Source organism: Sinocyclocheilus anshuiensis, unplaced genomic scaffold, assembly GCF_001515605.1.
Source record: "Sinocyclocheilus anshuiensis isolate Anshui unplaced genomic scaffold, SAMN03320099.WGS_v1.1 scaffold253, whole genome shotgun sequence".
NCBI lineage: Eukaryota > Metazoa > Chordata > Actinopteri > Cypriniformes > Cyprinidae > Sinocyclocheilus > Sinocyclocheilus anshuiensis.
This window is the reverse complement of record NW_015537969.1, coordinates 2,329,565-2,346,891: the sequence shown is the minus strand read 5'-3', so window position 1 is coordinate 2,346,891 and position 17,327 is coordinate 2,329,565. Positions and strand designations below refer to the sequence as shown.

General features: G+C 35.8%; 1 protein-coding gene and 1 long non-coding RNA gene across 4 annotated transcripts in view; both read right to left on the bottom strand.

The window, feature by feature from the left end:
- LOC107670015 (uncharacterized) overlaps window positions 1-17,327 on the bottom strand; it is a 718,471-nt gene that overhangs the window by 497,011 nt on the left and 204,133 nt on the right. The window lies entirely within an intron of this gene.
- Window positions 1-17,327, bottom strand: part of LOC107669951 (adhesion G protein-coupled receptor B2-like) — a 303,770-nt gene that overhangs the window by 110,729 nt on the left and 175,714 nt on the right. For all 3 annotated transcript variants that reach the window (XM_016462397.1, XM_016462388.1, XM_016462399.1), the window contains exons 5-12: window positions 16,615-16,779; window positions 15,718-15,882; window positions 14,273-14,374; window positions 9,634-9,740; window positions 7,025-7,219; window positions 6,200-6,268; window positions 599-707; window positions 328-474 (exon numbers count right to left, since the gene is read on the bottom strand). In XM_016462397.1, coding sequence (XP_016317883.1) covers window positions 328-474; window positions 599-707; window positions 6,200-6,268; window positions 7,025-7,219; window positions 9,634-9,740; window positions 14,273-14,374; window positions 15,718-15,882; window positions 16,615-16,779 — 1,059 coding nt within the window. The remainder of the gene's footprint in view (window positions 1-327; window positions 475-598; window positions 708-6,199; window positions 6,269-7,024; window positions 7,220-9,633; window positions 9,741-14,272; window positions 14,375-15,717; window positions 15,883-16,614; window positions 16,780-17,327) is intronic.

Below are 17,327 nucleotides of genomic sequence, written 5' to 3'. Positions count from 1 at the left end.
GTGTACACATTAAGTAGCAGAACCCTGACGGGACACTCAGAACCGCTGCTGATACCAAAGGATCTCATTAATAACAATGATGGAGCTGCATGCAGAGATGCAGTGCAACTCGCACACTGTTACCACAAAAACAACATGATAATTGAAAACAACCCACACATAGTGTATATTTACACATTGTACATATCACATTTAAGCATAACTAAAACTATTTGCCTCTGTCTTGAATAAACAGTAAAACAGTGGCAAGATTAGAAAATGTTTCAAGCTGGAATTAAACCTGCAAGATCACTATCGCACTAACCCAACGCATTCTATATCACTTACCATCAGAAGACAGAGTGAAGACTTCTTTGGGGATGAAGAGTTTGTCGTCTGCAGAACGTGCCCAGTCTTTCATTCCTCTCCTCCCCTTCATGGGGAAATTGATGTCACTTGAAACAGCTGAAACCGGTTCTCGCTGGATGGTGATTACTGACAGAACCAGAGAAAGACAGATTAACAGTTCAAATATTAAACGCCTCATGGAAGTACCTTTAAGAGATCTGCACTGGAGGCCAACATGACCTTTACTTGTGGCCATGCCATGGGAACTTACTGAGGTTGTTGGTGACGACCAGAAAGCTCTGGAACGGCTTTTGAGCCTCTCCAATTAGATGAATGAAGTCTTCCACAACTCGCATCAGTAACATAGAACCCGGAGAGACCTAAAAGGAAGTTACACAATCACAAAAATACAAATACAAAAAGAAGAAATGAGGTTTAGTTCAATTGTGGGTATGATCTCTGAAACATAAACTACCTTTCAAAAGGTTGGGGTCAATAATACTTTTATTCATCAAGGATGCATTAAATTGATTAAAAGTGGCAGTGAAGATATTTATAATGTTACAAAATATTTCTATTTCAAATAAATGCTTTTAAACCTTAAAAAAATTATCACTGTTTCAACCAAAATTAGCAGAACAACTGTTTTCAACACTGATCATAAGAAATGTTTTCTTGTTTTCTGAACACAAAATCAACACATCTAGAATGATTTAAAAATTCAGCTTTATCATATACATACACACACACACACACACACACACATATATATATATATATATATATATGTGTGTGTGTGTGTGTGTGTGTGTGTGTGTATACTGTATGTGTAGATAGATAGATAGATAGCTATAGATAGATAGATAGATAGATAGATAGATAGATAGATAGATAGATAGATAGATGATAATAACGCCCATAATTACCAGACAAACACCACTAAATGTCCATAAACTGTTTATTGCAATTGGCTAATAACTGTCAACAGTAAAAAGCGGTTTGTTACTGAAAAAAAAAAAACAATAAACGTTGCCTTCAAATATTTTTCATTTTCAGTGCAATTTTTACAGCCAAATCGTGATAGTTTATGTTGCAGCCGTGAAACGATGATGGAAAATAAGCATTCATGTGTGAGATGAGGCACAGTATATACCGTCATCCCTCAGCTCTCCACTCTGTCATGTTTATAAATTGGCAGCAGGTTTTAATTCACTAGCCCTTTGTTCCAGAAAACAGCGTGCCACTTGCACTTTACATAGAGCCCATTTCTCAGTCTAATTGGAATTGTACTCTTCCTTCCCATGTATGGAAAAAAAAGCCATTTGTGATTGTCTGAGGAATGTGGTGTCGCTCCATGCCATAGGGGACTCCACTTATAGTATTTATACACTTCTGGTTTGCATTAGCTTTGAATTTATCCCAAATTAAACGTATTGTAATATGTGGTGATTTTATATGCATCCAGACAAAGACAAAGCAGACTGGTGCTCGTTGTTGGTTTGAAATAAATTGGAGGGGAACTGACATCATTCTTTCCAAACAGACTTCTGGTATCTTTCACAAAACGACCTAATTTCCATAGTCTGAGGAAAATATGCTAGTTGACTGAAAATCTTTATCTTGGAGGTTGAGTTTGGTTGTCTCGTGTGATTCTGATTGGTAAATTGTGACTTCTGTGAAATATATGTATACATATTTTTCAGTACAATGAAAATTAAAGTATAATTGATTGTTGTCCCTGACGGCCAATCCTCTACATTAGCACAGTGTTAGAGACAACAGTCTCTACATGTTACTACCATGGTACCATATGCAAAAAACACGGTATTAAGTTAATACCACAATATTCTTAAGTATTAGCTACCATAGTTTTGAAAGATTTTATATTCATATGTATATTAATAGAATCCCCTGATATTAAAGCTTTTGTACAAATAAACATGGTTTTATCATGTTACATGTACAAAAACATGGTAGAACAATGAAACCCTGCCCAAACTACATGGTATCTTGTGGAAATGTACCAATAAATGTACCATTGTCCTCTTGAATGATTACCATATTCATTTTCATTCATTATTTAGTAAAGATACAATGGTTGTATTATCATGTGTACTTTGTGACTCTCTTGAAACGGAATTGTTTTATGCTTGGATTTATATTTATTCAGTATGCAAACTCAAGATTTCTCTGCTATTAATAGCTTTTGTTATATGTGCACTTTGTAAGTGTCCAGATGGTGTGGCAAAGCTCTGTTACTGAAGGGCAGCAAGGCTAAGACAATCGCAAACACATGAACATAGATATACTGTACATTCACTAACAGACATACAGTATTAACAATGAGAGGCTGTGATGTGTGAACCTGAACAAGTGTCATGTTTATGTAAAAATTATGCTACTGTTTTCAGAAACTCACTGTAAACTGAAAATGAAAATTGGCACAAAAACATATATAGGCTCTGGTAAAACAAAAATTGTGAACATCATATTTTCTCTTTAACTAGGAAAATGATCCCATTTTAGAGTCAAAATGAAATCAGCATAATCCCTGTTTACTTCCCTGCATGTTCCTGCTCTTACTGTGATTGATTAATCTGTGTAAGTTATTCGAAAGAGACAAAAAGTTTGTAAAGTTGAATCAAAATATTATAACTTGAGTTTCAGCTGTCACAGTCTATTGGATAATATCACGGTTTCCACAAAAACATTAAGCAGCACAACTGTTTCAACACTGATAATAATAAATATTTCTGTAGCAGTAAATCAGCTTGTAAATTTAGCTTTGCCATTTTACAATAGGAAACAATTATTTTATTTATTTATTTATTTATTTATTAATTTTTTTTTTTTTTTTATTACAAACATTTATCTTTGAGGAGCCTAATAATAATAATAATAATAACAATAAATGCTACTTACTACTACTGCTATTATTAAAATACATACAAAATCTTAAAAATCTTACCCCAAAGTTTTGAATGGTGTATAGTGTGTTGAATAGTGTAGTTTTGGTAAAATATATAAAAGTAAAATGTATCGAGAAAAAAAAAATCACATAATTTCAACTTTCACCACCTTTTTTCTCACTGTCCCCATCTGTCATTGTTGTATAAATGGCTAACTTGTAGTTTTACACTGGGAAAAGTATTTTAAGATAAAAAATGAAACACTTCCCCTTTAATATTCTATCAGACAGAACGAGCATTGAGGGGACATGGTGAACACAGAGAAGATGATTATTTACAGAGCAGGGAGAGCAGGAGGTGTGTCAAAGATTTGCCTGCTCAACTGTGCTTTAACACCAAAATCTGGCTCAGTCACGCAGAGCTAAGCACCTGGCGCCCGCATACGTACACAAACATAAATGTTCACTGGAGTCACGAGCATGTGCCGCACAGGCTTTGCACCGTATGTGACCATAAGTCACCATTACCTCCACATATCCCATGTCTATAATTTAAAAAAATAACTTCACTTGCACATGAACAGTATGAATGAACCTTAATACATTTGGACAGAAAGTGACATCAGTGACTACAGTGCACTATAATGGCTGCACAGTGCATTATGGCAGAAGGCATCAGGCACTCATTTTGGCATAGCAATGGCACAGTTGTATTGCACAATATTGTATTTCAAAAATTAATACAGGCATATTTTGGATGGTTGGCAGGTGGCATATATTTATCAAAAAATAAAATAAAAACAGTAATATCGAGAATTTTTTTTACAATGTAATATAATATTTTTCTATTTAAATATATTTTAAAATGTAATTTATTTCTGTGATGCAATGCTGAATTTTCAGCAGCCATTACTCCAGTTTTCAGTGCCACATGATCCATCAGAAATCATTCAAATATGCTAATTTGGCATCTTAAAATGGAAACGATGCTCGTCTACACTGGCGTTTTCACTACGTTTCAGAAACGATCTCCGTCTACACTACACAACCGAAAACACATGTCACATGACCATTCATGCAGGTACAACCATAGATATGTATAGGTAGATTCCCTATTATTTAGATGGCGGACCCTACGTGCTTGGAGCGGTCGAATGGGGATCTACCTATACATATCTATGGGTACAACAATGAGCATGCTGTTATTGTTTACACGGTCGTCAAGGATACGCACAGAGAATGTGGGCAAAAGTCTCCGTTTTGGTCCATTTACACTGAAACGCAACCTGGAGTTTTCAAAATAAAACGGGGTCTGCAGCGTTTTCAAAAGCATTTTCGACCTCGAAAATGCCAGGGTAGTGTAAACGACAGGCGTAACCGTAGCAAAAGTTATGCGTTTTAAACGAAAACGCACTAGTCTAAACGGGGCCTAAGATTCTTTGATGAATAGAAAGTTCATTAAGTCTTTTTTGTCTTAAAAAGTTTTTAGTATAGGGACCGATTCTCATTATTAACTAGTTGCTTATTAATAGGGCTGTGCAAATAATCAAATGCGATTTTCATGCGCATCTCGTCAGTAAAGCCGGTTCTGTGATTATTAGTGAATCTCCATCACCTGCTTTCAAATGGAGCGGCATTTACTACACAGAGCCGTAGTTCACTGACAAACTACGCAAAATCGCGTTCAAAATCGCAGGCGATTCATTGCCGATTAAGAATGCGATATTGCGTAGCTTGTCAGTGCCTATTATTAACATATTGGCTGTTTGTCCAGAAGAGATCAGATGTGCTAAACCATTAGCTGTGCGTTTATTGAAAGAGCACTGTGCAATGTCCGAACTGATTGCACTATATTTTATGTATAATCATTTTCTATTCTTAACTGTTTTAAATTCATTTTAAACCTCTTAAATCAATTTTTAAATAATTTTCAAAGTTTTTAAATTCCTTGTTTTATTGTTGTGATTATTTTTTTATTATTATTTTCTTTTCTTGTATGTAAAGCACTTTGAATTACCATTGTGTATGAAATGTGATATATAAATAAACTTGCCTTGCCTTGCCTTGTTTATTAGTACTTATAAAGCACATATTCTGCATGACCATATTCTAGACCCCTAATCCTACCAAATACCTAAACTTAACAACTACCTTACTAACTATTAATAAGCAGCAAATTAGGAGTTTATTGAGGCAAAAGTCATAGTTAATGGTTTGTTAATAGCGAGAATTGACCCTTAAAATAAAGTGTGACCAATATCTCAGTTAACAGTTAGATGTGACAGGTTTGTTCAAATCCACACCTCTAAATATGAGCAATAATAGCATGCTTTCCTTAGCAAGCTCAACTACAAATTGGTACATAAGGTAAGACTTATTTAAGCATCTTTTGCTATTTCACCCATAAAGATTGAAACAAGAACGGATGTATTTGGCAACCCTGACATGATGCGCACTATAACTCTGGACTGTAAAGCATAACCATGCCATAATGTGTCAGTAATCTGACATTACCAGAAAACGTGTTTGAGTGAGTCAGAATATGATCTCCTGCAGTTAGTTCGGGCCTCAGGGCATGAGTGGGTCTTCACCAGAAAAAAAATAAGGCTTCATGGATGGTTGAGTTGAAGAAAGTTTATTACCATGCAGAAGTGTCCTGGCTTGACATCGAAGTCAACATAGACCTCACTGCAGAGCATCTAAAGTCAAATAGTGTCTAATGGAGCGGTGTAATGCAAAAAGGCAGCTCTAACAGCACATCCCTTTCTCAACACACTTCACAGTCGGCTTCTATTACATCCAAAGCCAGTCTGATTACATCTGTTGTTAATCTGTAAGATCAGACCTGGCTTTGATGACACAGCTCTGTCTGAGGGGAAATTAAAATGGCACAGATATGAATAGTTGTGCTCTTTGGTCGGATATTTGCAGGTGTCTTGCGAGAGGAGAGGAAGGATATTTTACCTGGTGAGCGTCTTCCCACTTCTCAAGGTTTTCAATGTCCAACATTAAGCTGACAATCTGGAAGAATTTCTGAAAAAGAAAAAAAAAAAACAGTAAAGACAAAAAGATGGAAATTGTGTGATGAAAGAATGAAAAAAAAAATGACATGTATCTGCTACTCTGCACTGCAAAAAAATGAATATATATATATATATATATATATATATGTATCTTTGTATGTATGGATTACTTGGGTTGTTACCGACATCTGGTGAACATTTCATGTCAACAGCACCTTTAGAAATATATTTACTGAGAAAAATGGTGGTTATTTGTTCAAAATGGTTCAATATTTATTTTACCCACTGTATATATATTTATATATATATATATACATACTTCTGCCACTCACAGATATGTAATATTGTATCATTTTCCAGAATAAATAAATGTCAAAGAACATATTTTTGTCTCCCTTGTTTGTTAGGGTTCTCTTTGTCTATTTCAGAACTTGTGTGAAATTTTGATTATGTTTTGTGTCATATTTATGCAGAAATATAGACAATTCTAAAGGGTTCACAAACTTTCAAGCGGCACTGTATGTAATTATGAAATTGGCATGTCAAGCACTGATCTAAAGCTGTGTAATATACATACCATTGTATAGCCTCGGATTATGCCTGCGTGGTGTATATGTACTTTTCTATTTATGTCAGATACAGAAAAGCTCTTAAAAATCTGTACAAACAGTGGAAAACATTAAAAGAAATATTGCCCGGTCACAGTTTTTGTCATCTACCCATTTATTACTTGTACTTTTACACACACCCACAGGCAAACACACACCTGCACGTCGTCAGGAGCTGGGATGTAGGTTGCTCGTTTGAAGGTGTCCGTCACATTTCGGAGAATCTCCACGGAGAATAAGAGGTCGCCGCTATAATAATTCTTACGGGACATTAACTCCAGGAGACTCCTCACGATCTGAGACATGCCCTCCCCTGCCAGGGTCCTCTGACCCTTCGCAAGATGTTCACGCAACTACAGGAGGAGAAAAAAAATACATTATTTTATGCACAGACACTGATAAATAAACCTCAGTAATAACCACAGAAGCATGAAGTTGCACCCTGGGTTTAAAAATAAAACCAGAGAGATACCAAATTAAATCAGCAGACCTGGAATTTTTATGCATTTTCTCCACCGATTTTAAAGGAAAAATCTGTGGAATTTTGTTCATTTAAAAATGGTAATATATGCTAAACTATTTGTAGCTGAAAGAATAATTAATAAGTTAAAATATATGAACAAGCATGTGAAGAAAAGTGCACCCGTACAGGCCTAAACCACAAACGCACCAATATACTTTCATTGCATTCATTTAAAACAAACTTAATAAATAAACTAACTTAAAAAGAGAATAAATAAGCACCTTGAAATGTAGATGCAGATTTAAAGGTAAGCCAGAGTGCAGAAGAACACGCTGGCTTTGAAGCTGAAACAACATTGATTCGGGTCTGAAGCAAAGCGAAAGCAGTTAGCAGGTATCGACAGCCGCCATCTACTTCCCATCTATAGTCACATCTACTTCATCTAATTCCCATCTATAGTCGACCAAGCTGTGAGCATAACAAAGTGAAAACAACTTTTCCCTTAGTGAATCAACTAGCAGAGTTCTTGTTTGCGGTCAAACATCAGCAGACGAAGTGTTGACTGTCTAATGACAGAACTGTGAGTGCAGGAGGTGGCAGACAATGGCAATCAAAGCTAATTAAGCATTGTCTGATTACAATGAAGGGTTAGCGGACACATTAACAGCACAATCAACCCTGTCACATCAAGCCTCGATCGAGACCGAATTAAAACCCACTCGGCATTATGAACTCAAAGTCAAAGGTCGTGGCTGAGGAATTAGAAAGAGCGCATGAAGGCAGGCTGTTGAATCTGTTAGGAAGTAATCAATCATTATCAAAACACAAAAAGCGATAGAAAGTACATAATCAATATGAAAGCTGTGAGATTTGTGTTGTTGCTTTTCAAGCTTTTAAGCATTTACGGTAGGGATTATTTCAAAGGAAGCTTCTCCAAGTAGTGGTTTTCATTTTCTTTTTTGTGTCTTATAATGAGTGGGGATACGACAGTGGAATTGACTCTTTTTAGTGTTTTGCTGAGTGGTCTTTGCCGTTATTATCATTTGTGGAAAGTGACAGCAGCAATGTTCTCTCCAGCACACATGGCCCTTTAAATACACTCCGATCTATCACTTTTCTGTGGCTTGTTATCCGCTCTAGTGAAACCACCAAACAAAATGCAAACAAATGCGTCCTCGCTTCTGATATGCATTCACTGATGTACAGCTACAAATCTGGAGTATTAAACTTTTATTACTTAATATTCAGCTGCTTATCTATGCTATCTACTGAGCTACAAAATTCAGGGTCTGACAGTAGCAGATGGAAGTTATCAAATAAAATGTCAGTTAAGCAACTGAATTTGTCCCTGTATGATTACTCCCTTAAATCACTGTGTAAACTGCATTCACCCGTCCTTTTGTCTTGTTTTCCAATAAAACATTTCCATGCATCCTTGAAAAAAAATAAAAATAAATAAAACAGAAACTACAATAAACACTAAACTAAACTAAACTAAATGTACTTTGAAGTAAAATTGCATGAAATATTAGGACCTGTTTTCAAGGTGATACATCTTAAATTTTGTAACTACACATTAGTTTAATTTATTTAGCAATATAATAATATTAATAATAATAATAATAATAATAATAATAACAATAATAATAATAATGATAATAATAGCACTGTTAGTACTATTAATAAAATATGTATGCAATTAAATTAAGAATAATAACTGTATTATTATTATTAGTTTAAATATTATTGTTAGTATTATTATCAATACAATTTATTTAATAATAATAACAACAAACTTGTATTCTTATTTGTATTATATTAACATTTATTATTATTATTATTATTATCATTACAGCAAAGTTATATTATTATTATTACAAGTAGTAGTAGCATTGCTAGTATTATAGTATAGTATATAGTATTAACAGTGTATTTTAATAAACAGTGTATTTTAATTAATTTAACAACAATTAACAACAAAACATCATTATTGATGTACATATTATTATTATTATTATTATTATTATTAATGCTATTTGAGAATGAAGCTTAAAACAAAACTCGATAAAAAAAATATATAATAATAATTCAAAATGATCTCTGAAAACAAGTAGTATTATCTTATAATATGTATGTAAAGATGGAATACTCTAATACAGAGCCAATTTCTAAATAAATCACACAAACTATTTATCAAAACAGTAAAAGTTTGCTAAATAATGTGCATAAACAAATTCATATTCATAATCTAATTTCCCCCCATTTTGTGACCTCGCGGCACATCATCCACATCCATGTACTCACAGATAAATGTAAATATCTATATTCGAGTGAGACACATCGGGCGAAGCTCGGAGGACCCCAGTAAGCAACTCCATTAGCGTCCAGCAAACAACGACGACTAGCAGATCCTACAGGGAAAGGGAAGAAAAAACAGATCATTATCACCATTGGGCACAAGCAATAACAACATGTCGAGGTTTGACAGACACGTACTGTGATGTTCACACGTATCATATAAAAGACTTCACTGGGATGCGGCATACGATAATGTCTGGGATAATATCTGTTCTGAGAATTGTTTTGAGTCATTTTACACTGCTGTAATCTCAGTTTTGCTTAAACATTTCTGCCACTTGCATCATTCAGATCAAGGCCAATTAGACTTGACCGTGGCCTCACCCCCGGTACCCTCGCTGGGATAAAAATGGGCCTGAAAATCACACAGGGAACGCAGGCAGACGTGGAAAAGTCAAGCGAATCATTCTCTGCAGGAATTGTTTTTTCTTTTGGGGGTTAGCGTGCATGACAGTCCGTGCTGGCCGGGATGTGGAGTTATGGATGATATAGATTACAACTCGCCGTTGACCTCATTGAACACTGCTCTGCGCTCCCACTTCAAAGACATCATTTATTAGGTCTTTCTGTTTTTATTAGGTAAAAATCACTGAGCGCCTTGGGTGTCTTTCTTCACTAGTATCTGAGAATTATTGCACGCTGTACTCAGAGGGTATAAATAACCCCAAAACACTCTCCCACTGTGCTGGGAAGGGTTAGAAACTCTTGAGACAATTTGAAGAGTGCAGAACACTCAATATATAACATTCACAAAACATGAATGTCATCATGTACAAAACGACAACGTCAGTGTGTGACATTAAATCTACAGCCTCGCAAAGAAAGAAATGTGTTTTTTGTTGGGTCCAATGCAAGCTCTGCAGCAACGTCTGACATTTCAATCCGCCAAAACCTTGAAAAAGACTTGATATCATTGTTATATTAACTTTCTGTGATGGCACATATTGGCCTGTAAACATCCTCATTAAGTTCTCTCTCATACACCACTAATTCATCTCAATGGGCTTAAGAACTGAATGCTGATTAACTGTGTGGAAACCAACTTATTTTGAGCCTGTTGTGCGATGTTGGTTTTGGAAGCTGAGCGATTGCACCGTTGATGGAGTTTTATAATGTGGTTTAACCGATCATAAAATCTTTTAATAAAGCTGCGTGTCACGGTGTGAGAAGAAACAAATGTATCAGAGATTACATTAGATATGGCGTCTTTGGCTATGGCCAAAACAACATTAGATTGTAGTTTTAGAGTTTTATGTGATGTATGCGGTGGCGTACACTCTGACGCTAATCAAGCTCGGATCATTAACTTTTCTTGATAGGTTTTAATTTACTAGCAATTTGTCACTTAGCTGACATTTTTATCCAGAGGAATATACAATAAACTTTTTAGAGGAACGGTCATCCTTGAGCAAGCTGGGGTTCAGTTAAATTGTACAATGGTCATGAATTAGTCCTTACACAGAAACTGCAAACTTTTGATTACTGGCCTAGATAGAGACTAAACCAGCAATTACTAGATCAAGATGAAGATTATTAGTGAATAATGACTTAAAGGGAAAGTTCACTCAAAAATGAAAATCACCCCATGATTTACTCACCCTCAAGCATCCTTGGTTTATGACGTTCTTATTTTAGATGAATACACTCAGAGTTATATTTAAAAAATGTCCTGGCTCTTCCAAACTTTTTAATGGCAGTGAATGGTGATCAAGATTTCAAAGCCCAAAAAAGTGCGTCCATCCACTGTAAAAAGTACTCCACACAGTTCTGAGAGGTTTACAAAGGCCTTCTGAAGCAAATCGATGCATTTGTGTAAGAAAAATATTCATATTTAAAACTTCATAAACCGTCATCTCTACAAAACAAGGATTCGTAAGGAAAAATGTCTGAGGATTTCAATTTAAACCAAGAGGAGACTGGCTTTCCCTTGCTGTAAACAAAACTTGGTTCTCGTGAGACTAGCATATTCTCACCGGAGCTTACGCTATGGCTACTTCCTATGCCATCTGCTGGAGCGCCATCTGCTCTCGTGAATGCACGTACAGAATGATAGATATTACAGTTTATAAAGTTTTTCATATGGATATTTTTCGCTTCACTTCAGAGGGTCTTTATTAACCCCTGGAGCCATGTGGAGTACTTTTTATGATGGATGGATGCACTTTTTTGGGCTTCAAAATCTTGACCACCATTTACTGCCATTATAAGGAGACATTTTTTTAATATAACTGATTGCATTTGTCTGAATGAAGAAAGTCATATACATCTAGGATGGCTTGAGGATGAGTAAATCATGGGGTAATTTTCATTTTTGGGTGAACTATACCTTTAAATTAATCAAATAAATTGGCAATAAATTGGCATTAACAGTGAACAATGACTCAAATGACTCAAATTGTCATCTGTGGGTTTTATTTAGTTGTTTTGGACCATAACAGCCAAATAAACTATGAACTGTCATTTTGATCTTCCTCAAAATATTAAACATTTTGTTCAATGGAAGGAAAAGTCATGGGTTGGAATCAGTGGTGTAGTGGTGCCTGGAGAAGTGGGTATACTCTTAATTTATGTCCCCATTTTTTTAAGCGGCCCAGCAAAGGATGAACGGCCTGTGTTATAAACAGTGATGTAAGACTAGTCTTGCATATTTAGTTCACCCCAAAATGGGACAGTAGTACTTGCACATTTTCACTTACTATAACTTCTGCTACTTGACTTCACGGAGTAAGGGTCATTATGAAATGAATATTAGCCACAAAAGAGGTGCAGATTTTGCAATAAATTATTAAAATGTAAAAATTACATAGACTGCAACAATTAACATTTTGTCAGAACCTCTAGTAGACAAGCTATTTTGTTTAGTTATCTGTATTTGATACCAAAAAAAATGTAAAAAACTAATTGTTATCAATTTATCCAGTATCGTGCAGCCTACTCCTATGTTTGACTGACTGTTTCTTCCATGGCATACAGTGGACGGGCAAATAGTAACCCCTACTTCCCCCATACCTTTTTACAATTTATCTATATAGCCTACTATATAGTGCAAAAAAATTAAAAATAAATAAATTGTTTAGAGCATTTTTAATACAATTAAGCACTAGTCAAGCTGCAATATCACACAGGACAACAAGGAGACGCCAAAAGATCACTAAACCTACTGCCTTGACCTGACTGTACTGGCTTCTATATGGATCCATTCAGAATCTAAAAAACACCTTCAGGCTTCAGCAGCCTGCCAACATTTTCACTGTCCCTGCCACAAAAATAAATAAATAAATACAATAAAAACAAAATAGTTGCTGTTATCAGTTTTTTTTTTATCTATGTTATCTTGTATTCTAATAAATAAGCTTATATGACACTAGTATTTTAGATACCAATAAAATGTGACAATTCTCGATTTCAATTTTAATACCACAGCAAAAACCACTAGCCTAACAAATATAAAGTTCAAACATTATTAAAGACAAGTGACAGCCAGTAAATAAGAACAAATTGTTATTACAATAATTATACCCAGTGCTTGAAGTGGAAAAAAAGAAGGTACCAGTACTCACCCCCAGACCAACCCCCTTATTTTTTTTTTATATTAAATAAATAAGTACTTTTTAATTTTCAGAATTCACAATGTATATACAGTGCCACAATCAATCAATAATTAAGTAAACGTTTTCAATACCAGTAAGCATAAGTTGAGCTGCGATACCAAACAGGACCACAAGGAGCTGCCAAAGACCACTACAGCTCCCGCCTTGACCTACCTGTCCTGATCCATTCAGAATCACTAAACCACTGACCACCGCAAATCTAAAACGCCTTCAGCCAGCATCCATTATAACACTCTTGCTTTTAAGCCAAATACACGCTGAAAATAATAATTCTGGAGGTGACTCTAAGCCATCTCTAATGAAATCGGTCGGGTTTTCTCTGTAGCTGTTTTGAACTTAGGCTACTGTTTGAAGGCATTCGTTTACTGGATCCTTGAACTGAAAAGTTTACCGGTTTAAAAAAAAATATTGATTGCAAAAACTTGCTTCTTTTCATTTTTAAGGTATTGTTTTCGTTATAATGTACAGATTCAAATTAGGAGTCAATAATTAAATATTATTTTATCACTCTGCGTGCCTCCCTGACATGCACTCAAGCCCCAGACTCCACTTGCATTCATGTGATTTGTCGAGATGAGAGGCGGGCGCGGGCTCAATCATCAATCAAATTCAAAGGGAAGCCGGCGCATTCTGACCGCATCACTGTCTTTACTGGGTATGTTTAGGGAATATTTGCATTTATTCACATGCGATTTGATTAGCTAGTCATGGTGGACTGTCATGATTTTGGCTAATGCAGGACACTACTGAATGATGCGCATCAGAGGGGATTTAGAAGTGGGTATACGCAAAGCCGACTGATAAGGAAGTGGGTATACGCTGTATACCTGCGTATACCCTCCACTACACCACTGGTTGGAATGACATGAGGGTAAGTCATCATCGGGTAAGCTATAATTTTAATATTTCTTATTTCTAAAATGCCTCCAAAAGACCTGAAGTGGTGAGTGGAGAGAATGTGTGCAATGACGTACCAGTGGCATTAGATGGACACTTGTTGTATACAGTCTCTCCAGCTGAGGCTCTCTTCCACGTCATGGTTAATTGGTACTCATCTTTACATATTTCATGAGGTGCTGCACACAGTATGAACCAAAAGTAAGAGATTAACCACTATGAAAAGACTAGGATACATGTACAAACTAGCATTAAATATAAAGCCTATTGATGATTGACTGATTGCTCTCACATAGATAGATATCCAATAAAGTTTTCCAATAACATATAGAAAATGTATACTGTTTTGAATTCCCATATATTAATGAATATATTTCTTAATCAGTGCCTGTTCCAGTAAAAAAAAATATCTTAAATCTATACAGATTTGCATTTCCCTAAATCAATCAATCAATCAATCAATCAATCAATCAATCAATCAATCAATCATCGTATCTGTGTCCTTTTGGCGCAATCTGACAAAAGGACAAAAATGTGTAAGTCTTGTTTACTTATGCTGAATTAAGTTTCTTTTTCTTATCCATTGGCAAATAGATTTCTCATGTTTTAAATCTAAATTTAGTTAGGTTTGTGTCTCTAGATATTTCGCTGAAACAAGGACAAAAAAATACTGATTAAGAAAATTAGTTTTTGCAGTGCACAAAGCAAACTCTGTGAAGATCAGCGACAGATACAGCGAGATACAACAACACACATCCCAACTTTCATTCAAAAGGTTCTTCAGAACAGAGAACAACCCAGGGGTGAGACACAGAAGGGGACTGGTTTGAAAGCTGAGAGAGATGGAGAACAGAACCCTACCCTTTTCATCTAAACATAATACACCCCGACAAAGCTATTGGACAGATTTTTGTCTTCAAGTTTCTGGTGCCATCAAAGCCCTGTGCCCGATATAAGCTCTGCGGCAATGTCTGACATTTATTTAATCTATAGCCTCCCAAAGCTGCAGTCAACGGCATGCTTATTAAAATCTGCTGTTTGCTGTGCTGCTTGACATGCTGACAAATCACACATAGCAGCACTTTGAACAATTCCCTTCTGTCAAGAATGACCCGTCTTAATAGAAAGAGAGAAGAAATGGAAACAAAGGAGAAGAGAGAATGTTAAATATGGAGAAAACGAGTGAGAGAGGCCTAAAGGAAAACACACTGATTAAAGGAAAAGGGGAAAAAAAGAAGAGAGACAAAAGCAAAGGGCACTTTTTTACAAATAGGGTACACATTAGGGTCTAAAAGTCTTATTTTTTAAAACATCAGCAAAAGCTTCATAATATATTGACTTTCAACCTCAGAAGAGCATAGGCCATAGACCTTTACACATGTTTGAGGCATACTGATAATTGGCTTTAAGAGCCAATGGCTTTGTATAAGAAATCAGAGTTGAAAAAATCAGAAGGGAAGAAAAATAGAAGGAGCCAAGAGGAAATTTAAAAAAAGAAAGTGTTTTGATCATGAACACGCACCTGGGCACTTCTTGTCATTACATGAGCGTACTTCCTCTCCAGAGCCATCGCAAGGGTAATCCTGGATTCCTGTGCCTTCACACATACGGAACCGCCGCTGCCAACCCGAGTCACAGGTCTTGGAGCACAAGCTCCAGTGATTCCAAGCACCCCAGTTCCCTCCACCTGCACAGGAACAAGAAAACAAGAACCAAAAGATATAATTACAATCATTGACCATCTACACAATGCAGTTGTAATACTCTTGACTGGAACACAGTAAAAACAAACGTTAAATGACCCAGTGCTGTTAGACTGTATATCAGCACTTTTGGAAACAGGGTTATTAATCGTTAACTAAATATTTTTTTTTTATTAAATTGAATTAAATAAAACAAAATACAAAAACAAAAATAATAACAAAAACCCACAACAAAATGACTAAGAGTTTAGCAAAAATTAAATGCATGAAATGAAATGTAAACAGAAAATATAAAAATAATACCTAACTTAAAATACCAACAAATACAATAATAATACATCAGTGATTCTAAAATAACAGTATTTATAACATTGTTCAGCCAATCGGATTTGAGGCCCGGAACTAACTGTAAAGCACTTAAAAGTGAAGTGACAACAATATTTAGCTGCAGTGTGAATGTGGTCATAAAGCACCTGCATGAAGCTAATTTGAGCTTATTAATTATTATCAGGGGTGCTTACTGGCATATGCTGACACAGCAGCATATCTGTGGAACAAGTTGAGCGGTGCAAACCAGTAAATCTCTGCGGTTTGGTACCATAGACAATTCAGAGTGTTCGCTGCAATTAATTAGACCATGACAGCAAACAAATTGCAGCTGTGCACATAAACTACCTGTCAATTTAAGACTGTAAGCGCACCACAGAGTAACTTACCCCCACAAGACGGGTTGGTGCACTCACGAGTTTCAGCATGCGGCCCCTTACACTCCGCCCAGCCATGAACCGACACACTGCAACGCCGCTGCCTCTGCTGAGTTCCAGAGTCGCAGGTAACAGAGCACTGAGACCAGGCCGCCCAGTCCAACCACTGCCCCTCCACTGCAAACACAACCACAGGGAGACGCAGAGGTGAGAACAGAATAAGACAGTACGGAAGTGGAGGAAGGACAGGAAAGAGAAGGACATAGAAGTGAGGGACAGAAACAAACAGGAAACAGGCAGTCGGAGGTACGAACAGAGAGACGGGGTACAGCAAGGGTCTGTGTTTGTCTATAGCATGTGAGTTTGTAAGTTCTTACTTACCCTGATACAAACCTGTGAGATCACTTCAACAAACCGAGTGATTATGATACTGATTAGTGATGAACCAGTGTAAATACTCAGCATTTTTCTAATCCAATGCATTTTTCTTTCTGGTTTCTTTTCATTTAAATGCACTAAAATGTAATATAAAACTACATGGAGATAATTAAAAAAAAAACTAATCGAAATGACAAACAGATGTCATAGACAGATAGATGATAAACAGACAGACAGACATATATATATATATATATATATATACTGTACATACATACAGACAGACAGACATATAGATAGATAGATAGATAGATAGATAGATAGATAGATAGATAGATAGATAGATA